Source organism: Oncorhynchus kisutch, linkage group LG17 (genome assembly GCF_002021735.2).
Source record: "Oncorhynchus kisutch isolate 150728-3 linkage group LG17, Okis_V2, whole genome shotgun sequence".
Classification (NCBI taxonomy): domain Eukaryota; kingdom Metazoa; phylum Chordata; class Actinopteri; order Salmoniformes; family Salmonidae; genus Oncorhynchus; species Oncorhynchus kisutch.
The window spans coordinates 83,518,564-83,545,749 of NC_034190.2; the positions used below are offsets into that span (position 1 = coordinate 83,518,564).

Genomic DNA, 27,186 nt, shown 5'->3' on the forward strand with positions numbered 1-27,186 from the left:
GAGAGAAGTTGAGGAAGTAATGATATTAGGAGTAGGATACAACAGATACTCTTCCGTGTCAACAGAGGGATCCTGACATGTTACATGTTAAGAAGGTGGATTTTGTAGCGTTTTAATGGCTATCAACTCCACATCACAAACAGAGAGGAAGTCTGAGGAAAAATAGGCGTCATTTGTGGGCGTGGCTGAGCGGAGCAATCCTATTGATGAACGCTTCGCCCTCACAGGCACCTGAGCCTGTTTAGAGACGTGATTTCAACTGTGACTGAATGAGTGTTTTTATTGTTGTTGTATGATGTCGAGCCCCCATTTCTCCCCGAAATGAATATTGGATCATTCATTCATTAATTTGTTGTTTCCATACCCCGTACAGCAGGTGGCGCGGCAATACACCAATAGGTATAGTCTGCAATAATGAAGAAAGAAGAAGACGTAGGAACCCGCGCGCCGTGAGGAAACAAGTGGATGGGTTGGGGACTGTGAGAGAAAGGAAAGAGACGATAGAGGGGTTTTTTTCAAACATAAATGGAGGTTCATCCGTAACGGGAGAGAAGAGCAGCTACAAAAAAAAATACAAGCAAAATGGCGAAAGACCACGAGGTCGAACGCATTGCTAAAAAGCTGGACAAAATGGTGCACAAGAAAAACACGGTAAGTTGGGTTTGCCAGCTAGCGCGGCAGTGGACGCAGGACCAACGCCCCCAGCATCAGAAATCAGGTAGAGGCGAGGCAGTGCAGGAGTATAGTGGTGTTGGTGTGATGCACCTTTGTAGCCATCGAACATTCTGGAAAGCTACTGAAAGGTGTTGGCTATTTGTTGTTCTGAACTCAAAAAAACGAGCTGATTGTTCGGTCGATATGAAATGAAAGGGAATTGTTGCACATTGCAACAGTGTTGCAGCGTAGGTTATAATAATGGATAGATATAGAAACATTGTTACATTAACGGGTGATGTGTTTTATGAATGGTTGACCACACATCCCCAGCCACTCATCTTCTCATTCTTAGTCAGGCCCAATCGTTGCTTTTTGACGACTGAAACTGAATTCTGTCGTTGCGGTATTGTTCGCTACACAGCCTACCTCTGGAAGAAACTGAAGGCCATGGAGGTTGCGTTTGGGTGGGCAGACTAATCAGTGGGATCATTTGATGTCTGTATGGACCGGCCCAGAACGAATCAGTTCTATTTCACGGAAGTAATCAACTGATTAACACTAACTCCTTCAAGCTAATAGTGTAATTAATGTATTTCATATACGCTATTACAAAAAAAAACACAATTTGGTTGTGTTTTTGAAGGTCTTCGGTGACATTAAAATACATAGTTTAAATATCACAAGCATTTTCATGAGTTTATTTTACCGTAGGAAATGTAAAAACAGTCAAGGGTTCAACACATGACATTCGCCTTAGTTACAACTGTGAAAGAGCAAGGGTTTTGTGTTGAAACGCGACAACTGTGAAAGAGAAAGGGTTTGAGTTGAAACGAGACAACTGTGAAAGAGAAAGGATTTGTGTTGGAACGCGACAACTGTGAAAGAGAAAAGGATTTGTGTTGAAACGCGACAACTGTGAAAGAGAAAGGGTTTGTGTTGGAACGCGACAACTGTGAAAAAGAAAAGGGTTTGTGTTGGAACGCGACAACTGTGAAAGAGAAAAGGATTTGTGTTGAAACGCGACAACTGTGAAAGAGAAAGGGTTTGTGTTGGAACGCGACAACTGTGAAAGAGAAAGGGTTTGTGTTGGAACGCGACAACTGAAAAAGAAAAGGGTTTGTGTTGGAACGCGACAACTGTGAAAGAGAAAAGGGTTTGTGTTGTAACGGGGTAACAGCTTCCTTCTATAACGACACTAAACAAAACGCACCGACCACAAAGACCCGCGGTCAGCAAGACGCCCAGTCAAATGATAAAACACATCAGTAGCCTAAACATCATTATAAGCGTGTCGCTGTGACCGCAGTCAAAAATAGTCCGTTATCTGTTGGAGCATAAACAACGAAAGCTTGTGCGTTGCTGATTTTGCTTGAGCCTGCGCTCTCACCGATTACATTTTGTGCTGATAATCGGACAAAAACAGTCCGTTCTTCTCTCCTGTCTCAAGGTTTCCTCTGGTGTGGGGGGGGGGGGGGGGGGGGGGCATGGGCACCACCAAAACCATAAGACTGTATTTGGTGGTCTGATAGAGGCTACATACCATGTAGAGATTATAATGTCAATGGATCATTACAATATAATGGCCCGCCATGTTTTTCATTCACAATTAGTGATGACATAATTATGCATAGTTTGCTTCCCCTGGGTCATCAACTCACCCTTTCTCCCCCATCGTCATCATCCCCTTCATTTATTTCATTTTGTTTAGATGTGTAAAGTTAGTTTCGGTTCAGTTTCGAGGCAATTATACGGTCTGGTTATCAACTCTACTATCTACTGGTTATTATCTATCCTAATGCCTTAATCCTAGTTATATGTTCATATCTACCTCAATTACCTCGTACCCTTGTGCATCATCTCAGAAGTGATACTTCCTGTATAAAGCCATGTTATTACCTCGTACCCCTGCACATTGACTCAGTACTGGTACAGCATGTATAAAGCCATGTTGTTACCTCGTACCCCTGCACATCGACTCAGTACTGATACCCTGTGTATAAAGCAATGTTATTACCTCGTACCCCTGCACATAGACTCAGTACTGGTACAGCGTGTATAAAGCCTCGTACCTGTATAAAGCCATGTTATTACCTCATACCCCTGCACATCGACTCAGTACTGGTACAGCGTGTATAAAGCCTCGTACCTGTATAAAGCCATGTTATTACCTCGTACCCCTGCACATTGACTCAGTACTGGTACAGCGTGTATAAAGCCTCGTACCTGTATAAAGCCATGTTGTTACCTCGTACCCCTGCACATCGACTCAGTACTGGTACAGCGTGTATAAAGCCTCGTACCTGTATAAAGCCATGTTATTACCTCGTACCCCTGCACATCGACTCAGTACTGGTACAGTGTGTATAAAGCCATGTTATTACCTCGTACCCCTGCACATTGACTCAGTACTGGTACAGCGTGTATAACGCCTCGTACCTGTATAAAGCCATGTTGTTACCTCGTACCCCTGCACATCGACTCAGTACTGGTACAGTGTGTATAAAGCCTCGTACCTGTATAAAGCCATGTTATTACCTCGTACCCCTGCACATCGACTCAGTACTGGTACAGTGTGTATAAAGCCATGTTATTACCTCGTACCCCTGCACATTGGGGCAGCAGGTAGCCTAGTGGTTAGGGTGTTGGGACAGTTGCTGGATCGAATCCCTGACCTGACAAGGTAAAAATCTGCCATTCAGCCTTTGAGCAACAAGTTAACCCGCTGTTTTTTAGGCCGTCATTGAAAATAAGAATTTGTTCTTAACTGACTTAACTTAACTTAAAAATAAAGGTTTGACTCAGTACTGAGTCAGTACTGATATCCCGTGTATTGACTCCCTTGTATTGACTCGGTACTGAGTCAGTACTGATATCCCGTGTATTGACTCGGTACTGAGTCAGTACTGATATCCCGTGTATTGACTCCCTTGTATTGACTCGGTACTGAGTCAGTACTGATATCCCGTGTATTGACTCCCGTGTATTGACTCGGTACTGAGTCAGTACTGATATCCCGTGTATTGACTCCCTTGTATTGACTCGGTACTGAGTCAGTACTGATATCCCGTGTATTGACTCCCGTGTATTGACTCGGTACTGAGTCAGTACTGATATCCCGTGTATTGACTCCCTTGTATTGACTCGGTACTGAGTCAGTACTGATATCCCGTGTATTGACTCCCTTGTATTGACTCAGTACTGAGTCAGTACTGATATCCCGTGTATTGACTCCCTTGTATTGACTCGGTACTGAGTCAGTACTGATATCCCGTGTATTGACTCCCTTGTATTGACTCAGTACTGAGTCAGTACTGATATCCCGTGTATTGACTCCCTTGTATTGACTCAGTACTGAGTCAGTACTGATATCCCGTGTATTGACTCCCTTGTATTGACTCAGTACTGAGTCAGTACTGATATCCCGTGTATTGACTCCCTTGTATTGACTCAGTACTGAGTCAGTACTGATATCCCGTGTATTGACTCCCTTGTATTGACTCAGTACTGAGTCAGTACTGATATCCCGTGTATTGACTCCCTTGTATTGACTCGGTACTGAGTCAGTACTGATATCCCGTGTATTGACTCCCTTGTATTGACTCGGTACTGAGTCAGTACTGATATCCCGTGTATTGACTCCCGTGTATTGACTCGGTACTGGTACTCTGTGTATACAGCCAAGTTATCATTGACTCAGTACTGGTACTCCGTGTATATAGCCTCGTACCGCTGCACATCGACCCAGTACTGGTACTCTGTGTATACAGCCTCGTACCCCTGCACATCGACCCAGTACTGGTACTCTGTGTATATAGCCTCGTACCCCTGCACATCGACTCAGTACTGGTACTCTGTGTATACAGCCTTGTACCCCTGCACATCGACTCAGTACTGGTACCCTGTGTACACAGCCTCATACCCCTGCACATCGACTCAGTACTGGTACCCTGTGTATACAGCCTCGTACGCCTGCACATCGACTCAGTACTGGTACTCTGTGTATATAGCCTCGTACCCCTGCACATCGACTCATTACTGGTACTCTGTGTATATAGCCTCGTACCCCTGCACATCGACTCAGTACTGGTACCCTATGTATACAGCCTCGTACCCCTGCACATCGACTCAGTACTGGTACTCTGTGTATATAGCCTCGTACCCCTGCACATCGACTCAGTACTGGTACTCTGTGTATATAGCCTCGTACCCCTGCACATCGACTCAGTACTGGTACTCTGTGTATATAGCCTCGTACCCCTGCACATCGACTCAGTACTGGTACCCTGTGTATATAGCCTCGTACCCCTGTACATCGACACAGTACTGGTACTCTGTGTATACAGCCTCGTACCCCTGCACATCGACTCAGTACTGGTACTCAGTGTATACAGCCTCGTACCCCTGCACATCGACTAAGGTTGCAAGAATGGGTCCCCCGAGCTGACAAGGTCCAAATCTGTCATTCTGCCCCTGAACAAGGCAGTTAACCCACCGTTCCTAGGCCGTCATTGTAAATGAGAATGTGTTCTTAACTGACTTGCCCAGTTAAATAAAGATGAAATAAAGGTGTAAAAAAAAAAACCGCCCAGTCGGTGTCCAAAAATACCGATGTCCGATTGTTATGAAAACTTGAAATCGGCCCTAATTAAATCGGCCATTCCGATTCATCGGTCGACCTCTAATATGTAGCCTATATGATGATGCTGTCTGGCCAAAAATAGTATGACATGTCATGCTCTTAGTCGAGACAGAATCAGATTCATGGGCTGGCTACACATACTAAGACAGAGGGGCGCTGTTTTGCTTTGTCTGAGATTCATGTATCTTTCTGTCTGCTTTGCGTCTTGGTCAAATAAATGTCAATATTTTATTTGGATGGGCAAGAAGGTACGGTAAAGCGGGACAGGCCCTCCAAGGAGGTACGGTAGAGCGGGACAGGCCCTCCAAGGAGGTACGGTAGAGCGGGACAGGCCCTCCAAGGAGGTACGGTAGAGTGGGACAGGCCCTCCAAGGAGGTACGGTAGAGTGGGACAGGCCCTCCAAGGAGGTACGGTAGAGTGGGACAGGCCCTCCAAGGAGGTACGGTAGAGCGGGACAGGCCCTCCCAAGGAGGTATGGTAGAGCAGGACAGGCCCTCCAAGGAGGTACAGTAGAGTGGGACAGGCCCTCCAAGGAGGTACGGTAGAGCGGGACAGGCCCTCCAAGGAGGTACGGTAGAGCAGGACAGGCCCTCCACGGAGGTACAGTAGAGCAGGCCCTCCAAGGAGGTACAGTAGAGCGGGACAGGCCCTCCAAGGAGGTACGGTAGAGCGGGACAGGCCCTCCAAGGAGGTACGGTAGAGCGGGACAGGCCCTCCAAGGAGGTACGGTAGAGCGGGACAGGCCCTCCAAGGAGGTACGGTAGAGCAGGACAGGCCCTCCAAGGAGGTATGGTAGAGCGGGACAGGCCCTCCAAGGAGGTACGGTAGAGTGGGACAGGCCCTCCAAGGAGGTACGGTAGAGCAGGACAGGCCCTCCAAGGAGGTGCGGTAGAGCAGGACAGGCCCTCCAAGGAGGTACGGTAGAGCAGGCCCTCCAAGGAGGTACAGTAGAGCGGGACAGGCCCTCCAAGGAGGTACAGTAGAGCGGGACAGGCCCTCCAAGGAGGTACGGTAGAGTGGGACAGGCCCTCCAAGGAGGTACGGTAGAGCAGGCCCTCCAAGGAGGTACGGTAGAGCAGGACAGGCCCTCCAAGGAGGTACGGTAGAGCAGGCCCTCCAAGGAGGTACGGTAGAGCAGGACAGGCCCTCCAAGGAGGTACGGTAGAGCAGGACAGGCCCTCCAAGGAGGTACGGTAGAGCAGGGCAGGCCCTCCAAGGAGGTACGGTAGAGCAGGACAGGCCCTCCAAGGAGGTACGGTAGAGCAGGCCCTCCAAGGAGGTACAGTAGAGCGGGACAGGCCCTCCAAGGAGGTATGGTAGAGCGGGACAGGCCCTCCAAGGAGGTACGGTAGAGCAGGCCCTCCAAGGAGGTACGGTAGAGCAGGCCCTCCAAGGAGGTACGGTAGAGCAGGACAGGCCCTCCAAGGAGGTACGGTAGAGTGGGACAGGCCCTCCAAGGAGGTACGGTAGAGCAGGCCCTCCAAGGAGGTACGGTAGAGCAGGACAGCCCCTCCAAGGAGGTACGGTAGAGCAGGACAGGCCCTCCAAGGAGGTACGGTAGAGCAGGACAGGCCCTCCAAGGAGGTACGGTAGAGCAGGACAGGCCCTCCAAGGAGGTACGGTAGAGCGGGACAGGCCCTCCAAGGAGGTACGGTAGAGCGGGACAGGCCCTCCAAGGAGGTACGGTAGAGCAGGACAGGCCCTCCAAGGAGGTACGGTAGAGCAGGACAGGCCCTCCAAGGCCGGCACATAAAGGCTGCCCTGTGTACAAGCTAACCTTGAGCATGGATATTTTTTTATCAGGCCACTACCTCTTCTGTCAACCCCTGCCTGGAGGCGAAACCAGAATATTTTACCAGGAGATAAACCTCATAAATCCACACACATTCAGCCCTGCCTCATGAATGACCTGCTGTTGCCGCTGACCACTAAGCCCCACCCACCTTTAAAAAAATATACATTTCCCGTATCACCATAGGCCTGCACAATTGAATAAATAAAAAAATCATAGTTTCTAGCCTAATATTGTGTTGGAATATGCATACTGCTTGCTCACTAAAAAAGATTTACATTATTGTAGACGGCATCTATTCAATTCAACAGGTGTCAACATTTAGCTGTCTCTTTTCTTCACAGGACGGTGCCATATATCTGCTGAGGGAGTTGAAGATCATTAACATGTCTCTGGAGACTCTACAGGTAGACCTAAGCTTGTTCTCCTCTTGCTGTAGGCCTCTGTCTGAAGAAAATACTATTCTATTACTATGATCAATGCAGTGTCTAGTATTTTCTCACCGCCGGTGTCAGTCCACCAGGGTCCGTGAACACTGTGAGGAACTGTAATGATGAAACACGATGTGTCTGTTAGTCCACCAGGATCCGTGAACGCTGTGAGAAACTGTAATGATGAAACACGATGTGTCTGTTAGCCCACCAGGATCGGTATGTCAGTGAACGCTGTGAGGAACTAATGATAAAACACGATGTGTTTGTCAGTCCACCAGGATCGGTATGTCGGTGAACGCTGTGAGGAAGCAGAGTTCAGAGGAAGAGGTCCAGACCCTGGCCAAGTCACTCATCAAGTCCTGGAAGAAACTACTGGGTATGTCTGCTACAGGTCTGCCTCACATCTCATATGACTCGGTCTGTCTGTAGGTCTGCCTCACATCTCATACGACTCGGTCTGTCTGTAGGTCTGCCTCACATCTCATACGACTCGGTCTGTCTGTAGGTCTGCCTCACATCTCATACTACTCGGTCTGTCTGTAGGTCTGCCTCATACCTGTGAAACATGGTGTCTGTCTGTAGGTCTGCCTCATACCTGTGAAACATGGTGTCTGTCTGTAGGTCTGCCTGTACTGGACAGGTGGGATCCTGTCTGATCTAGAGAGACCGGGACGGATACTTATTATAATAGAGTAATACAACCACTATAGTTTAAGAAGTCCAAACAGGCAGCATGTGTCTAAGGTAGGGAACTTGATTAGAAAATCAGACCTCTCTGGAATGGAAATGTATGTCTCTCACTTCGGCAAAATATATTTGACCTCAATCCTCTCTGAACGCATGAGGGGAAAAAAAACGTGACCCTCCCCGATATCCAAAATAGGAATTAAAACATAATTTAATTTGATAGAGCAGTCTGACTGAGCGGTGGTAGGCAGCAGCAGGCTCGTAAGCATTCATTCAAACAGCACTTTCATGCATTTTGCCAGCAGCTCTTTGTTGTGCGTCAAGCATTGCGCTGTTTATGACTTCAAGCCTATCAACTCCCGAGATGAGGCTAGTGTAACCGATGTGAAATGGCTAGCTAGTTAGCGGGGTGCGCGCTAATAGCGTTTCAAACATCAAATCAAATCAAATTTATTTATATAGCCCTTCGTACATCAGCTGATATCTCAAAGTGCTGTACAGAAACCCAGCCTAAAACCCCAAACAGCAAGCAATGCAGGTGTAGAAGCACGGTGGCTAGGAAAAACTCTCTAGAAAGGCCAATACCTAGGAAGAAACCTAGAGAGGAACCAGGCTATGTGGGGTGGACAGTCCTCTTCTGGCTGTGCCGGGTGGAGATTATAACAGAACATGGCCAAGATGTTCAAACATCACTCACTCTGAGACTTGGAGTGGTTGTTCCCCTTGCTCTGCATGGGTAACGCTGCTTCGAGGGTGGCTGTTGTCGTTGTGTTCCTGGTTCGAGCCTAGGTAGGAAGCTATAGTGTTACACTGGCAATACTAAAGTGCCTATAAGAACATCCAATAGTCAAAGGTATATGAAATACAAATGGTATAGAGAGAAATAGTCCTATAATTCCTATAATAACTACAATCTAAAACTTCTTACCTTTGAATATTGAAGTCTCATGTTAAAAGGAGCCCACCAGCTTTCATATGTTCTCATGTTCTGAGCAAGGAACTGAAACGTTAGCTTTCTTACATGGCACATATTGCACTTTTACTTTCTTCTCCAACACTTTGTTTTTGCATTATTTAAACCAAATTGAGCATGTTTCATTATTTATTTGAGGCTAAATTGATTTTATTGATGTATTATATTAAGTTAATATAAGTGTTCATTCACTATTGTTGAAATTGTAATTATTACAAATAAAAAATTAAAAAAATCGGCCGATTAATCGGTATCGGGTTTTTTTTTTGGTCCTCCAATAATCGGTATCGGTATCGGCGTTGAAAAATCATAATCGGCCGACCTCTAAAATCTATTATAGTAGTAGCAAGCTATCAAAGTTGACCTATCGGTCCTCCTCGTCTTCGCGATCTCATTCTCAAACTGAACAGAACATAGGCTAGTCCGTCTGTAAAATAATGAGTTTTTTGGACTAGGCCTTCCTAGTCATGTGACTGAGACCACTCTAACTAGCCTATAGGTGTTGGATCATGTGACTGAGACCACTCTAACTAGCCTATATGCCGTGGATCATGTGACTGAGACCACTCTAACTAGCCTATATGCCGTGGATCATGTGACTGAGACCACTCTAACTAGCCTATATGCCGTGGATCATGTGACTGAGACCACTAACTAGCCTATATGCCGTGGATCATGTGACTGAGACCACTCTAACTCGCCTATATGCCGTGGATCATGTGACTGAGACCACTCTAACTAGCCTATATGCCGTGGATCATGTGACTGAGACCACTTTAACTAGCCTATATGCCGTGGATCATGTGACTGAGACCACTCTTCCTAGCCTATATGCCGTGGATCATGTGACTGAGACCACTCTAACTAGCCTATATGCCGTGGATCATGTGACTGAGACCACTCTAACTAGCCTATATGCCGTGGATCATGTGACTGAGACCACTCTAACTAGCCTATATGCCGTGGATCATGTGACTGAGACCACTCTAACTAGCCTATATGCCGTGGATATGTGACTGAGACCACTCTAACTAGCCTATATGCCGTGGATCATGTGACTGAGACCACTCTAACTAGCCTATATGCCGTGGATCATGTGACTGAGACCACTCTAACTAGCCTATAGGTGTTGGATCATGTGACTGAGACCACTCTAACTAGCCTATATGCCGTGGATCATGTGACTGAGACCACTCTAACTAGCCTATATGCCGTGGATCATGTGACTGAGACCACTCTAACTAGCCTATATGCCGTGGATCATGTGACTGAGACCACTCTAACTAGCCTATATGCCGTGGATCATGTGACTGAGACCACTCTAACTAGCCTATAGGTGTTGGATCATGTGACTGAGACCACTCTAACTAGCCTATAGGTTGTGGATCATGTGACTGAGACCACTCTAACTAGCCTATAGGTGTTGGATCATGTGACTGAGACCACTAACTAGCCTATAGGTGTTGGATCATGTGACTGAGACCACTAACTAGCCTATAGGTGTTGGATCATGTGACTGAAACCACTCTAACTAGCCTATAGACACACTTGATATTGCCCAGTATGAGAATCAGAGATGAAGGGTGGCGTCATGCACATTTATATTACCTTTATTTTATTCTATCTTTATTTAACGAGGCAAGTCACTTAAGAACAAATGTTTATTTTCAATGACGGCCTAGGAACAGTGGGTTAACTGCCTGTTCAGGGGCAGAACGACAGATTTGTACCTTGTCAGCTCGGGGGATTGAACTTGCAACCTTCCAGTTACTAGTCCAACTCTCTAACCACTAGGCTACGCTGCCGCCCCATATATAGCCTCATAAGCAACTAAATACTCAAACATGGACATTTTAAATTTAATCTATGACAATTCATTAGACTAGATGATAATAAAAATAAATAATACTAAACCCTCATCTTGACTAACATTTTAAAAAGGAAAAAACCTCCCTAATTTCCCTCCAGGTACCCATTATGTAAATGTTGACCCATCACCTATATAGATATGAATCAGCTGACTGTCTGTCTCTACAGACGGTTCTGAGGGGAAGGCTGTGGAGGAGAAGAGGAGGGAGGGCTCTCCTCTGAGGTCATCTTCGTCCAAGGACAGTCCTAGATCCAGCGACCGCAGGTGAGACGCCGTGCCAACCCGAGTGTCAGTCATGTAACAAGAGGTAGTTCAGTGAATAACCTTGTCTGAACGCTGAAGACGTGTGTGAGCTCCCTGAACTAATCAAATCAAATGTATTTATTTAGCCCTTCTTACATCAGCTGATATCTCAAAGTGCTGTAACAGAAACCCAGCCTAAAACCCCAAACAGCAAGCAATGCAGGTGTAGAAGCACGGTGGCTAGGAAAAACTCCCTAGAAAGGCCAAAACCTAGGAAGAAACATAGAGAGGAACCAGGTTACGAGGGGTGGCCAGTCCTCTTCTGGCTGTGCCGGGTGGAGATTAGAAACCTAGAGAGGAACCAGGCTATGTGGGGTGGTCAGTCCTCTTCTGGCTGTGCCGGGTGGAGATTATAACAGAACATGGCCAAGATGTTCAAATGTTCATAAATGACCAGCATGGTCAAATAATAGTAGCCTATAGTTTGTGAATCATACCTAGGCTTTAACTCAGCGGGCTAATGTGGAGTCATATGTTGCATAGGTGGTTCAATGAACTACTCGTTGGTGATGGGTAATCTAGCTTGAGCCCAAAGGACTTGGGTTGGGTAGGTAGACGACAGGGTTTAACCTGTAGGTAGACGACAGGGTTTAACCTGTAGGTAGATGACAGGGTTTAACCTGTAGGTAGACGACAGGGTTTAACCTGTAGGTAGACGACAGGGTTTAACCTGTAGGTAGACGACGGGAGTTTAACCGGTAGGTAGACGAAGGGGGTTTAACTGGTAGGTAGACGACAGGGTTAGAACTGGTAGGTAGACGATAGGGTTGAACTGGTAGGTAGACGATAGGGTTGAACTGGTAGGTAGACGACAGGGTTTAACCTGTAGGTAGACGACAGGGTTTAACCGGTAGGTAGACGACAGGGTTTAACCTGTAGGTAGACGACGAGGGTTTAACCGGTAGGTAGACGACAGGGTATAACCTGTAGGTAGACGGGGGTTTAACCGGTAGGTAGACGACGGGGGTTTAACCGGTAGGTAGACGACAGGGTTTAACCTGTATGTAGACGACAGGGTTTAACCTGTAGGTAGACGACAGGGGTTTAACCGGTAGGTAGACGACAGGGTTTAACCTGTAGGTAGACGACAGGGTTTAACCTGTAGGTAGACGACAGGGTTTAACCTGTAGGTAGACGACAGGGTTTAACCTGTAGGTAGACGACAGGGTTTAACCTGTAGGTAGACGAAGGGGTTTTAACCGGTAGGTAGACGAAGGGGGTTTAACTGGTAGGTAGACGACAGGGTTTAACCTGTAGGTAGACGACAGGGTTTAACCGGTAGGTAGACGACGGGGGTTTAACCGGTAGGTAGACGAAGGGGGTTTAACTGGTAGGTAGACGACAGGGTTTAACCTGTAGGTAGACGATAGGGTTTAACTGGTAGGTAGACGACAGGGTTTAACCTGTAGGTAGACGACAGGGTTTAACCTGTAGGTAGACGACAGGGGTTTAACCGGTAGGTAGACGACAGGGTTTAACCTGTAGGTAGACGACAGGGTTTAACCTGTAGGTAGACGACAGGGTTTAACCTGTAGGTAGACGACAGGGTTTAACCTGTAGGTAGACGACAGGGTTTAACTGGTAGGTAGACGACGGGGGGTTTGATACCCAGTCAGAATAAATGGAAGGATCAGGGTGACTCATAACACAATGTGACACTTTCTTCTCGCTGTCGCCCTCTTGTCTACCCTAGTAAGAAACAAGAACTGCCGGAGCCCCCGAAGACTCCCACCACACCTACAACCCCCACCACCCTAAAGTTCACCTCCTTCCCCCCCACGCCCGTCACCACTGACAGCGTACGCACCAAGTGCCGAGAGCTGCTGGTGGCTGCCCTGCAGACCGACGGTGAGACAGACCCTACCAAGATGGCCGCCATTATCAGCACATTCCAGAGCTGTATAGGTTTATACAGTGGCCTTCAGGAAGTATTAGAACCCCTTGACTTTCTCCACATTTTGTTGTTGTGTTGCAGCCTGAATTTAAAATGGATTACATTGACATGTTGTGTCACTGGCCTACACATAATACCCCATAATGTCAAAGTGGAATTATGTTTTTAGAAATGGTTTACACTTAAATTAAAAATGACAAGCTGAAATGTCTTGAGTGAAAAAGTATTCAACCCCTTTGTTATGTTAAGCCTAAATAAGTTTAGGAGTAAAAATGTGCTTAACAAGTCATATACACTACGGGATGGGGTTGAGGTCAGGGCTCTGTGCAGGCCAGTTAAGTTCTTCCACACCAATCTTGACAAACCATTTCTGTATGAATCTCACATTGTGCAAGGGGGCATTGTCATGCTGAAACAGGAAAGGGCCTTCCCCAAACTGTGGCCACAATGTTGGAAGCACAGAATCGTCTAGAATATCTTGACGAACAGTTCTTGTGCTGATGTTGCTTCCAGAGGCAGGTTGGGACTCTGTAGTGAGTGTTGCAACTGAGGATAGATGATTTTTCATCACTCGCTGGTCCCGTTCTGTGAGCTGGTGTGGCCTGCCACTTTGTGGCTGAGCCGTTTTTGCTCTTGGACATTTCGACTTAACAATAACAGCACTTACAGTTGACCGGGGCAGCTCTGGCAGGGCTGAAATTTGAGGAACTGACTTGTTGGACTGTGCCACGTTGAAAGGCACACTCTTCAGTATGGCCCATGCTACTGCTAATGTTTGTCTATGGAGATTGGATGGCTGTGTGCTCGATTTACTACACCTGTCAGCAATGGGTGTGGCTGAAATAGTTTGAATGGGTGTCCACATACTTTTGGCCATGTAGTGTAATAAGTTGCATGGACTCACTCTGTGTGCAATAAGAGATTGACATTTATTTTTTGAACGACTACCTCATCTCTGTACCCCACAGATACAATAATCTGTAAGGTCCCTCAATCAAACAGTGATTATCAAACACAGATTTAATCACAAATGCCAGGGAGGTTTTCCAATGCCTCGTAAAGAAGGACACCTATTGGTAAAACAAAGCAGACACTGAATATCCCTTTTGAGCATGGTGAAGTTATTAATTACACTTTGTATGCATTATCAACACATCACTGAGTACCACTCTTCATAGTTTCAAGCATGGTGGTGGCTGCATCATGTTATGAGTATGCTTGTCATCGGCAAGAACTAAGGAGTTTTTAATAAAAAATAAACTGAATAGATCGAAGCACAAGGAAAATCCAAGAGGAAAAGCTGGTTCAGTCTGGGAGATGAATTCACCTTTCAGCAGGACAACAACCTAAAACACATGCCACATCTACACTGGAGTTGCTTACCAAGAAGACCCTGAATGTTTTAGAGTGGCCTAGTTACAGTTTTGACTTAAATCATCTTGAAAATCTATGGCAAGACCAGAAAATGGTTGTCTAGTAATGATCAACAACCAATTTGACAGAGCTTGGAATAAAAAAAAAGAGTAATGTGCAAATATTGTACACTCCAGGTGTGCAAAGCTCTTAGAGACTTACCCCAGAAAGACTCACAGCTGTAATCGCTGCCAAAGGTTATTCTAACATGTATTGACTTAGGGGTGTGAATAATAATGGAAATTAGATCTTTCTTCAGTTCATTTTCAATACATCTGAAACTGTTAATAAAAACATGTTTTCACTTTGTCGTTATGGGGTACTGTGTGTAGAATTAGAAAAAATGGAATCCATTTTGAATTCAGTGTGTAACACAATGTGGAATAAATCAAGGGGCACTCTATGGGTGTAACAGAGCCCAATCTATGGTATGGGGTGGCTGGAGGGCCATTTTAAATTAATGTGAAATTTGTGCTAAAAACTAATATAGTGGCTAGTGAAAGTATTCACCCCCTTGGCAGTTTTCCTATTTTGTTGCCTTACAACCTGGAATTAAAATGTATTTTGGGGAGGGGGTTTATTTTATTTGATTTACACAACATGCCTACCACTTTGAAGATGCAAAATATTTTTGAATGTGAAACAAACAAGAAATAAGACCAAAAAAATTACAACTTGAATGTGCATAATTATTCAACCCCCCAAAGTCAATACATTGTAGAGCCACCTTATGCAGTAATTACAGCTGCAAGTCTCTAGAATGTATGTCTCTAAGCTTGGCACATCTAGCCACTGGGATTTTTGCACATTCTTCAAGTCAAAACTGCTCCAGCTCCTTCATGTTGGATGGGTTTCGCGGGTGTAAAGCAATCTTTAAGTCATACCACAGATTCTCAATTGGATTGAGGTCTGGGCTTTGACTAGGCCATTCCAAGACATTTAAATGTTTCCCCTTAAACCACTCAAATGTTGCTTTAGCAATATGCTTAGGGTCATTGTCCTGCTGGAAGGTGAACCTCCGTCCCAGTCTCAAATCTGGAAGACTGAAACAGGTTTCCCTCAAGAATTTCCCTGTATTTAGCGCCATCCATCATTTCTTCAATTCTGACCAGTTTCCCAGTCCCTGCCGATAAAAACATCCCCCCTCATGATGCTGCCACTACCATGCTTCACTGTGGGGATGGTGTTCTCAGGGTGATGAGAGGTGTTGGGTTTGCGCCAGACATAGCGTTTACCTTGATGGCCAAAAAGCTCAATTTTAGTCTCATCTGACCAGAGTACCTACTTCCATATCTTTTGGGTGTCTCCCACATGCCTTTTGGTGAACACCAAACGTTTTTTCTTATTTATTTTCTTTAAGCAATGGCTTTTTTCTGGCCACTCTTCCGTAAAGCCCAGCTCTGTGGAGTGTATGACTTAAAGTGGTCCTATGGACAGATACTCCAATCTCTTCTGTAAAGCCCAGCTCTGTGGAGTGTATGACTTAAAGTGGTCCTATGGACAGATACTCCAATCTCTTCCGTAAAGCCCAGCTCTGTGGAGTGTACGGCTTAAAGTGGTCCTATGGACAGATACTCCAATCTCTTCTGTAAAGCCCAGCTCTGTGGAGTGTATGACTTAAAGTGGTCCTATGGACAGATACTCCAATCTCTTCCGTAAAGCCCAGCTCTGTGTAGTGTATGACTTAAAGTGGTCCTATGGACAGATACTCCAATCTCTTCTGTAAAGCCCAGCTCTGTGGAGTGTACGGCTTAAAGTGGTCCTATGGACAGATACTCCAATCTCTTCCGTAAAGCCCAGCTCTGTGTAGTGTATGACTTAAAGTGGTCCTATGGACAGATACTCCAATCTCTTCTGTAAAGCCCAGCTCTGTGGAGTGTACGGCTTAAAGTGGTCCTATGGACAGATACTCCAATCTCTTCTGTAAAGCCCAGCTCTGTGGAGTGTACGGCTTAAAGTGGTCCTATGGACAGATACTCCAATCTCCACTGTGGAGCATTGCAACTCCTTCAGGGTTATCTTTGGTCTCTTTGTTGCCTCTCTGATTAATGCCCTCCTTGCCTGGTCCGTGAGTTTTGGTGGGCAGCCCTCTCTTGGCAGGTTTGTTGTGGTCCCATATTCTTTCCATTTTTTAATAATGGATTTAATGGTGCTCCGTGGGATGTTCAACCTTTATGATATTTTTTAATAACCCAACCCTGATCTGTACTTCACAACTTTGTCACTGACCTGTTTGGAGAGCTCCTTGATCTTCATGGTACCACTTGCTTGGTGGTGATCCTTGCTTAGTGGTGTTGCAGACTCTGGGGCCTTTCAGAACAGGTGTGTGTGTATATACTGAGATCATGTGACAGATGAGGTGACACTTAGATTGCACACAAGTGGACTTTATTTAACTAATTATGTGACTTCTGAAGGTAATTGGTTGCACCAGATCTTATTTAGGGGCTTCATAGCAAAGGGGGTGAATACATATGCACACACCACTTTTACATTTTTTATTTTTGAGAAATGTTTGAAAGAAGTCTTTTTTTTTTTCACTTCACCAATTTGGACTATTTTGTGTCTGTCCATTACATGAAATCCAAAATAAAAATCTATTTAAATTACAGGTTGTAAAGCAACAAAACAGGAAAAAACGCCAAGGGGGATGAATACTTTTGCAAGGCGCTGTAGGCCAGTTAAATGTTGAGATACCCCTCTTCCCGAGGTGTAAATGTTGTTGTGTAAAAATATTTTATTGTAACAGTGATTCAATAGATATTACGACACCTATTTAACTCAAATGGTGCAGAATAATGCCGTAGTCATTGGTGGTCAACATAAGGTCATGTAACACTATATTGAAAGCTCTGATATTTACAATAGTAAATTGTCTGCCTTACAAATACAAACAAAGAACGTTAGGATATCTTAATGCATCTAGGAAATATAGACCTGTAAACAGTTCATTCAGAAAGTATTCAGACCCCTTCCCTTCATCCACATTTTGATACGTCACGGCTTTATTCTAAAACGGTTTCAATGTTTTTTTCCCTCTCATCAATCTACACACAATACCCCATAATGACATCACAATACCCCATAATGACATCACAATACCCCATAATGACATCACAATACCCCGTAATGACATCACAATACCCCATAATGACATCACAATACCCCATAATGACATCACAATATCCCATAATGACATCACAATACCCCGTAATTACATCACAATACCCCATAATGACATCACAATACCCCATAATGACATCACAATACCCCATAATGACAAAAGCGAAAAGGAAAAAAAATGTATAATGTATTACAAATATAAAACAGAAGTACCTTTACATAATGATGATTTGGCCGATATTGAGTGTGGGTGATTATGGACTGGGGCCACGGCCAGCAGGAGAAGTGGAGAGTGAAGGGGTCCTCAGATTACTTAGAGGCTGGTTAAAGTGTACTCCTAGACTATGACTAAGAAGTGTTGGTGGTTGTGGGGTACATAGTACAACTCCACACATCTACATCTGAAGATGATGCCTGGGCTTTGATGGACAGTAAAAGAGGTGGATCATACATAAAGACCACTATCTCACAGCCAATCCACTGTAAAACGATCACATACAGCAACTTCTACCATCCTAAGGGTGCTTCTTATTTGTCATAAATGGCATTTGTCCTTATTAGGGATGTTGGGGTTACTGCACAGACCAATGCATTACAGACTGGGTCAGGTTGAGACATGTAGGTATTACAGACTGGGTCAGGTTGAGACATGTAGGTATTACAGACTGGGTCAGGGTCAGGTTGAACATGTAGGTATTACAGACTGGGTCAGGTTGAGACATGTAGGTATTACAGACTGGGTCAGGGTCAGGTTGAGACATGTAGGTATTACAGACTGGGTCAGGTTGAGACATGTAGGTATTACAGACTGGGTCAGGTTGAGACATGTAGGTATTACAGACAGGGTCAGGTTGAACATGTAGGTATTACAGACTGGGTCAGGGTCAGGTTGAGACATGTAGGTATTACAGACTGGGTCAGGGTCAGGTTGAGACATGTAGGTATTACAGACTGGGTCAGGTTGAGACATGTAGGTATTACAGACTGGGTCAGGTTGAGACATGTAGGTATTACAGACTGGGTCAGGTTGAGACATGTAGGCATTACAGACTGGGTCAGGTTGAACATGTAGGTATTACAGACTGGGTCAGGGTCAGGTTGAACATGTAGGTATTACAGACTGGGTCAGGTTGAGACATGTAGGTATTACAGACTGGGTCAGGTTGAGACATGTAGGTATTACAGACTGGGTCTGGTTGAACATGTAGGTATTACAGACTGGGTCAGGTTGAACATGTAGGTATTACAGACTGGGTCAGGTTGAGACATGTAGGTATTACAGACTGGGTCAGGTTGAGACATGTAGGTATTACAGACTGGGTCAGGTTGAGACATGTAGGTATTACAGACTGGGTCAGGTTGAGACATGTAGGTATTACAGACTGGGTCAGGTTGAGACATGTAGGTATTACAGACTGGGTCAGGTTGAGACATGTAGGTATTACAGACTGGGTCAGGTTGAGACATGTAGGTAATACAGACTGGGTCAGGTTGAGACATGTAGGTATTACAGACTGGGTCAGTTTGAGACATGTAGGTATTACAGACTGGGTCAGGTTGAGACATGTAGGTATTACAGACTGGGTCAGGTTGAGACATGTAGGTATTACAGACTGGGTCAGGGTCAGGTTGAGACATGTAGGTATTACAGACTGGGTCAGGTTGAGACATGTAGGTATTACAGACTGGGTCAGGTTGAGACATGTAGGTATTACAGACTGGGTCAGGTTGAACATGTAGGTATTACAGACTGGGTCAGGGTCAGGTTGAACATGTAGGTATTACAGACTGGGTCAGGTTGAGACATGTAGGTATTACAGACTGGGTCAGGTTGAGACATGTAGGTATTACAGACTGGGTCAGGTTGAGACATGTAGGTATTACAGACTGGGTCAGGGTCAGGTTGAGACATGTAGGTATTACAGACTGGGTCAGGGTCAGGTTGAGACATGTAGGTATTACAGACAGGGTCAGGTTGATACATGACAGTGAAGACACTCTCCAGCCGGTCAGCGTTATGCTCTGAGTCTGCAGCCTTGTCTTCTTAATGTTATGTATACTCAGTGTATACAGATGACTAAACCACTTTTTAATGGTATTTTGGCAGCCATATTGGATTTTGGAGGCCATATTGGATTTGGAGTCAAACGTAAGGGATAAACCTATACAATCCACAGAGGAACTTTAGTCTGAAAAAAAATGTCAGTTTTAAGTGTCTGAGCCGTCTTGCCTTAGAGCTGATTACAATAACAACAACATAAACAAATATAATGTAACTGTGTGCATTTATGTCATTTTTTATTTATTTATTTATTTAACCTTTATTTAACCAGGTAGGCAAGTTGAGAACAAGTTCTCATTTACAATTGCGACCTGGCCAAGATAAAGCAAAGCAGTTCGACAGATAAAACGACACAGAGTTACACATGGAGTAAAAACAAACATACAGTCAATAATGCAGTATAAACAAGTCTATATACAATGTGAGGTGAGAAGGGAGGTAAAGGCAAAAAAGGCCATGATGGCAAAGTAAATACAATATAGCAAGTAAAATACTGGAATGGTAGTTTTGCAATGGAAGAATGTGCAAAGTAGAAATAAAAAATAATGGGGTGCAAAGGAGCAAAATAAATAAATAAATTAAAATTAAATACAGTTGGGAAAGAGGTAGTTGTTTGGGCTAAATTATAGGTGGGCTATGTACAGGTGCAGTAATGTGTGAGCTGCTCTGACAGTTGGTGCTTAAAGCTAGTGAGGGAGATAAGTGTTTCCAGTTTCAGAGATTTTTGTAGTTCGTTCCAGTCATTGGCAGCAGAGAACTGGAAGGAGAGGCGGCCAAAGAAAGAATTGGTTTTGGGGGTGACTAGAGAGATATACCTGCTGGAGCGTGTGCTACAGGTGGGAGATGCTATGGTGACCAGCGAGCTGAGATAAGGGGGGACTTTACCTAGCAGGGTCTTGTAGATGACATGGAGCCAGTGGGTTTGGTGACGAGTATGAAGCGAGGGCCAGCCAACGAGAGCGTACAGGTCGCAATGGTGGGTAGTATATGGGGCTTTGGTGATAAAACGGATTGCACTGTGATAGACTGCATCCAATTTGTTGAGTAGGGTATTGGAGGCTATTTTGTAAATGACATCGCCAAAGTCGAGGATTGGTAGGATGGTCAGTTTTACAAGGGTATGTTTGGCAGCCTGAGTGAAGGATGCTTTGTTGCGAAATAGGAAGCCAATTCTAGATTTAACTTTGGATTGGAGATGTTTGATATGGGTCTGGAAGGAGAGTTTACAGTCTAACCAGACACCTAAGTATTTGTAGTTGTCCACGTATTCTAAGTCAGAGCCGTCCAGAGTAGTGATGTTGGACAGGCGGGTAGGTGCAGGTAGCGATCGGTTGAAGAGCATGCATTTAGTTTTACTTGTATTTAAGAGCAATTGGAGGCCACGGAAGGAGAGTTGTATGGCATTGAAGCTTGCCTGGAGGGTTGTTAACACAGTGTCCAAAGAAGGGCCGGAAGTATACAGAATGGTGTCGTCTGCGTAGAGGTGGATCAGGGACTCACCAGCAGCAAGAGCGACCTCATTGATGTATACAGAGAAGAGAGTCGGTCCAAGAATTGAACCCTGTGGCACCCCCATAGAGACTGCCAGAGGTCCGGACAGCAGACCCTCCGATTTGACACACTGAACTCTATCAGAGAAGTAGTTGGTGAACCAGGCGAGGCAATCATTTGAGAAACCAAGGCTGTCGAGTCTGCCGATGAGGATATGGTGATTGACAGAGTCGAAAGCCTTGGCCAGATCAATGAATACGGCTGCACAGTAATGTTTCTTATCGATGGCGGTTAAGATATCGTTTAGGACCTTGAGCGTGGCTGAGGTGCACCCATGACCAGCTCTGAAACCGGATTGCATAGCAGAGAAGGTATGGTGAGATTCGAAATGGTCGGTAATCTGTTTGTTGACTTGGCTTTCGAAGACCTTAGAAAGGCACGGTAGGATAGATATAGGTCTGTAGCAGTTTGGGTCAAGAGTGTCCCCCCCTTTGAAGAGGGGAATGACCGCAGCTGCTTTCCAATCTTTGGGAATCTCAGACGACACGAAAGAGAGGTTGAACAGGCTAGTAATAGGGGTGGCAACAATTTCGGCAGATAATTTTAGGAAGAAAGGGTCCAGATTGTCTAGCCCGGCTGATTTGTAGGGGTCCAGATTTTGCAGCTCTTTCAGAACATCAGCTGAATGGATTTGGGAGAAGGAGAAATGGGGAAGGCTTGGGCGAGTTGCTATTGGGGGTGCAGTGCTGTTGTCCGGGGTAGGAGTAGCCAGGTGGAAAGCATGGCCAGCCGTAGAAAAATGCTTATTGAAATTCTCAATTATGGTGGATTTATCAGTGGTGACAGTGTTTCCTATCTTCAGTGCAGTGGGCAGCTGGGAGGAGGTGTTCTTATTCTCCATGGACTTTACAGTGTCCCAGAACTTTTTTGAGTTAGTGTTGCAGGAAGCAAATTTCTGCTTGAAAAAGCTAGCCTTGGCCATGCAGCACTGAGTGAAAGCAACATTTGGAAAGTTGTCTATTGAACAGCTACCAAAAAAAAAGTGATGTCTACATTTATCATAAACATTCACAGTTGGTATTTCCAACCTATTTTCATCTGTGTTTGACGGGTCTCTGTTTACTTTTAAGATGCGTTAAGATATGCTAATGTTGTTTGTCTATGAATGACGACTTGTATCCCACATTTGATCTCTAACATCACAACTTGAAATATTGGGTTAAATGACCTTATGACCCCCTTCAGCCATAAATGATTATTCTGCATATTTTTTATACAACCGTTTTAATATAAGGGAGACCTTGGATAGAGGGGTAAACACGGTAGTGTTCTGTTCTACCTCGAGTAACGGTATCACAATCTAAAGCCTCCTTTTTTTGAGGATTGACCAATAGCTGACTACTCTGTTTGATATTCCAGATGACTACAAGCCCATTGGAGCAGACACGGACAATTTGGCTGCTCAGATTGAGGACTATATCCTTTCCACCTGTGTTCTTGTTGTCGTTCTGTTTCTGGTGGTGTGGTGAGGACCAGACACATTGTAATAGTGTGAGGACAGAGTTGTTCTTGTTGTCGTTCTGTTTCTGGTTCTCCTTCACTCTCCCTGCTTCACGTATCTATCAGGAGTTTAAGTCTACAGACCAGAAGTACAAGTCCAGACTGAGGAGCCGTATCTCCAACCTGAAGGACCAGAAGAACCCGGACCTCCGACGCAACGTCCTCGCTGGAAACATCTCAGCTGACCGTATCGCTAACATGGCCGCTGAGGTAAATGGGGGGTCTGTGTGCGGGGGAGGGGGAGCGTGGGGTGGGGTCTGTGTGCGGGGGAGGTGTGTGTGTGGGGAGCGTGGGCGAGAGGTGTGTGTGGGGGGGAGGTGTGTGTATGGGGAGCGTGGGGGCGGGAGGTGTGTGTGTGGGGGGGAGTGTGTGTGTGGGGGGGAGTGTGTGTGTGTGGGGGGGAGTGTGTGTGTGGGGGGGGGAGTGTGTGTGTGGGGGGGAGTGTGTGTGTGGGGGGGAGTGTGTGTGTGGGGGGGGGAGTGTGTGTGTGGGGGGGGGAGTGTGTGTGTGGGGGGGAGTGTGTGTGTGTGGGGGGGAGTGTGTGTGTGGGGGGGAGTGTGTGTGTGGGGGGGAGTGTGTGTGTGGGGGGGGGAGTGTGTGTGTGGGGGGGGAGTGTGTGTGTGGGGGGGGAGTGTGTGTGTGGGGGGGGGAGTGTGTGTGTGGGGGGAGTGTGTGTGTGTGGGGGGGAGTGTGTGTGTGGGGGGAGTGTGTGTGTGGGGGGGAGTGTGTGTGTGGGGGGGGGGGAGTGTGTGTGTGGGGGGGAGTGTGTGTGTGTGGGGGGGAGTGTGTGTGTGGGGGGGAGTGTGTGTGTGTGGGGGGGAGTGTGTGTGTGGGGGGGAGTGTGTGTGGGGGGGGGAGTGTGTGTGTGGGGGGGGAGTGTGTGTGTGGGGGGGGGGAGTGTGTGTGTGTGTGGGGGGGAGTGTGTGTGTGGGGGGGGAGTGTGTGTGTGGGGGGGAGTGTGTGTGTGTGGGGGGGAGTGTGTGTGTGGGGGGGAGTGTGTGTGTGTGGGGGGGGAGTGTGTGTGTGGGGGGGGAGTGTGTGTAGTGTGAGAGAGAGGTGTCTGTGTATTTCATGTTCTAATAGTAAGGCATCGTGCTTCAGTTCAGCTGGTGTCTAACCAGGCCACAACCAAACTAGTGAGCTCGCATAATCCCTTAAAAGACCTTCGCTTGAAAAACAAAGACGTCGGAGCCAGAATAATCTAAGATAACTACATGTGTACATCTAACAGAGATGTTTGGTGCAGTATTTGGATTTGTTTTATTTATATGTTGTTACATGAAAGCGAGTCGTCTCTCGTTGAATTACAACAAAAAAAATCTTTGTAGAAAACCCTACTGTTGACCAATCACAGAACGAAGGGGGCGTGGACTTCAGCTACCGACTTCGACTTTTCCTTTCCTTTCTTTTTTTCTTTCCGGGAACAGTCCGAGGAAAAAACAAAAACAAGCATTCGGACGCCTTGACAGGTGCTTTGGAAAATATAAAGGGTTCTACTCTAAAACAGTGTGGTTTGTGCTTCATCTCTGATGCTGAGACCGTCCTGTAAAGGTTCTGTCTGTGTGTGACCCAACAGGAGATGGCGAGCGCGGAGCTGAAAGAGATGAGGAAGACGTTGACCAAGGACGCCATCAGAGAGCACCAGCTGTCTAAAGTGGGCGGGACCGAGACGGACATGTTTCAATGTGGCAAATGCAGGGGCAAGAACTGCACCTACACACAGGTAACGACATAGTGAACTGCACCTACACACAGGTACTGACATAGTGAACTGGACCTCTATACAGGTACTGACATAGTGAACTGCACCTACACACAGGTACTGACATAGTGAACTGGACCTATACACAGGTACTGACATAGTGAACTGGACCTCTACACAGGTACCGACATAGTGAACTGGACCTATACACAGGTACCGACATAGTGAACTGGACACAGGTACCGACATAGTGAACTGGACCTATACACAGGTACCGACATAGTGAACTGGACACAGGTACTGACATAGTGAACTGAACCTCTACACAGGTACCGACATAGTGAACTGGACCTCTACACAGGTACCGACATAGTGAACTGGACACAGGTACCGACATAGTGAACTGGACCTATACACAGGTACCGACATAGTGAACTGGACACAGGTACCGACATAGTGAACTGCACCTACACACAGGTACTGACATAGTGAACTGGACCTCTACACAGGTACCGACATAGTGAACTGGACCTCTACACAGGTACTGACATAGTGAACTGGACCTATACACAGGTACTGACATAGTGAACTGGACCTCTACACAGGTACCGACATAGTGAACTGGACCTATACACAGGTACCGACATAGTGAACTGGACCTATACACAGGTACCGACATAGTGAACTGGACCTATACACAGGTACTGACATAGTGAACTGAACCTCTACACAGGTACCGACATAGTGAACTGGACCTATACACAGGTACTGACATAGTGAACTGGACCTCTACACAGGTACCGACATAGTGAACTGGACCTATACACAGGTACCGACATAGTGAACTGGACACAGGTACTGACATAGTGAACTGAACCTCTACACAGGTACCGACATAGTGAACTGGACCTCTACACAGGTACCGACATAGTGAACTGGACACAGGTACCGACATAGTGAACTGGACCTATACACAGGTACCGACATAGTGAACTGGACACAGGTACCGACATAGTGAACTGCACCTACACACAGGTACTGACATAGTGAACTGGACCTCTACACAGGTACCGACATAGTGAACTGGACCTCTACACAGGTACTGACATAGTGAACTGGACCTATACACAGGTACTGACATAGTGAACTGGACCTCTACACAGGTACCGACATAGTGAACTGGACCTATACACAGGTACCGACATAGTGAACTGGACCTATACACAGGTACCGACATAGTGAACTGGACCTATACACAGGTACTGACATAGTGAACTGGACCTATACACAGGTACTGACATAGTGAACTGAACCTCTACACAGGTACCGACATAGTGAACTGGACCTATACACAGGTACCGACATAGTGAACTGGACCTATACACAGGTACCGACATAGTGAACTGGACACAGGTACTGACATAGTGAACTGAACCTCTACACAGGTACCGACATAGTGAACTGGACCTCTACACAGGTACCGACATAGTGAACTGGACCTATACACAGGTACCGACATAGTGAACTGGACCTATACACAGGTACCGACATAGTGAACTGGACACAGGTACTGACATAGTGAACTGAACCTCTACACAGGTACCGACATAGTGAACTGGACCTCTACACAGGTACTGACATAATGAACTGGACACAGGTACCGACATAGTGAACTGGACACAGGTACTGACATAGTGAACTGAACCTCTACACAGGTACTGACATAGTGAACTGGACCTATACACAGGTACTGACATAGTGAACTGGACCTATACACTGGTACTGACATAGTGAACTGAACCTCTACACAGGTACCGACATAGTGAACTGGACCTCTACACAGGTACTGACATAGTGAACTGGACCTATACACAGGTACTGACATAGTGAACTGGACCTCTACACAGGTACCGACATAGTGAACTGGACCTATACACAGGTACCGACATAGTGAACTGGACCTATACACAGGTACCGACATAGTGAACTGGACACAGGTACCGACATAGTGAACTGGACACAGGTACTGACATAGTGAACTGAACCTCTACACAGGTACTGACATAGTGAACTGAACCTCTACACAGGTACCGACATAGTGAACTGGACCTCTACACAGGTACTGACATAGTGAACTGGACCTATACACAGGTACTGACATAGTGAACTGGACCTCTACACAGGTACTGACATAGTGAACTGGACCTCTACACAGGTACCGACATAGTGAACTGGACCTCTACACAGGTACTGACATAGTGAACTGGACCTCTACACAGGTACCGACATAGTGAACTGGACCTCTACACACAGGTACTGACATAGTGAACTGGACCTATACACAGGTACCGACATAGTGAACTGGACCTCTACACAGGTACTGACATAGTGAACTGGACCTATACACACAGGTACTGACATAGTGAACTGGACCTATACACAGGTACCGACATAGTGAACTGGACACAGGTACAGACATAGTGAACTGGGATGGTACCATCATTATGCCCCGCACCATCCGCTCCGACAAAAATCTTCCCACGGCTGAATTGAGTTGCCTACCCCTGCTGTACACACTGTCGTTC

At 46.0% G+C, this 27,186-nt stretch overlaps 1 protein-coding gene across 1 annotated transcript in view; it reads left to right on the plus strand.

Annotated features, from left to right (window-relative positions):
- The first annotated feature begins 228 nt into the window (after positions 1-228).
- The window catches only part of LOC109884084 (transcription elongation factor A protein 2), a 47,251-nt gene continuing 20,293 nt past the window's right edge, over positions 229-27,186 (plus strand). The window contains exons 1-8 of the mRNA XM_031794841.1: positions 229-651; positions 7,434-7,496; positions 7,794-7,899; positions 11,221-11,317; positions 13,050-13,204; positions 22,759-22,815; positions 22,955-23,109; positions 24,476-24,622. Of these exons, the coding sequence (XP_031650701.1) occupies positions 583-651; positions 7,434-7,496; positions 7,794-7,899; positions 11,221-11,317; positions 13,050-13,204; positions 22,759-22,815; positions 22,955-23,109; positions 24,476-24,622 (849 nt within the window). The 5' untranslated portion in view covers positions 229-582. The remainder of the gene's footprint in view (positions 652-7,433; positions 7,497-7,793; positions 7,900-11,220; positions 11,318-13,049; positions 13,205-22,758; positions 22,816-22,954; positions 23,110-24,475; positions 24,623-27,186) is intronic.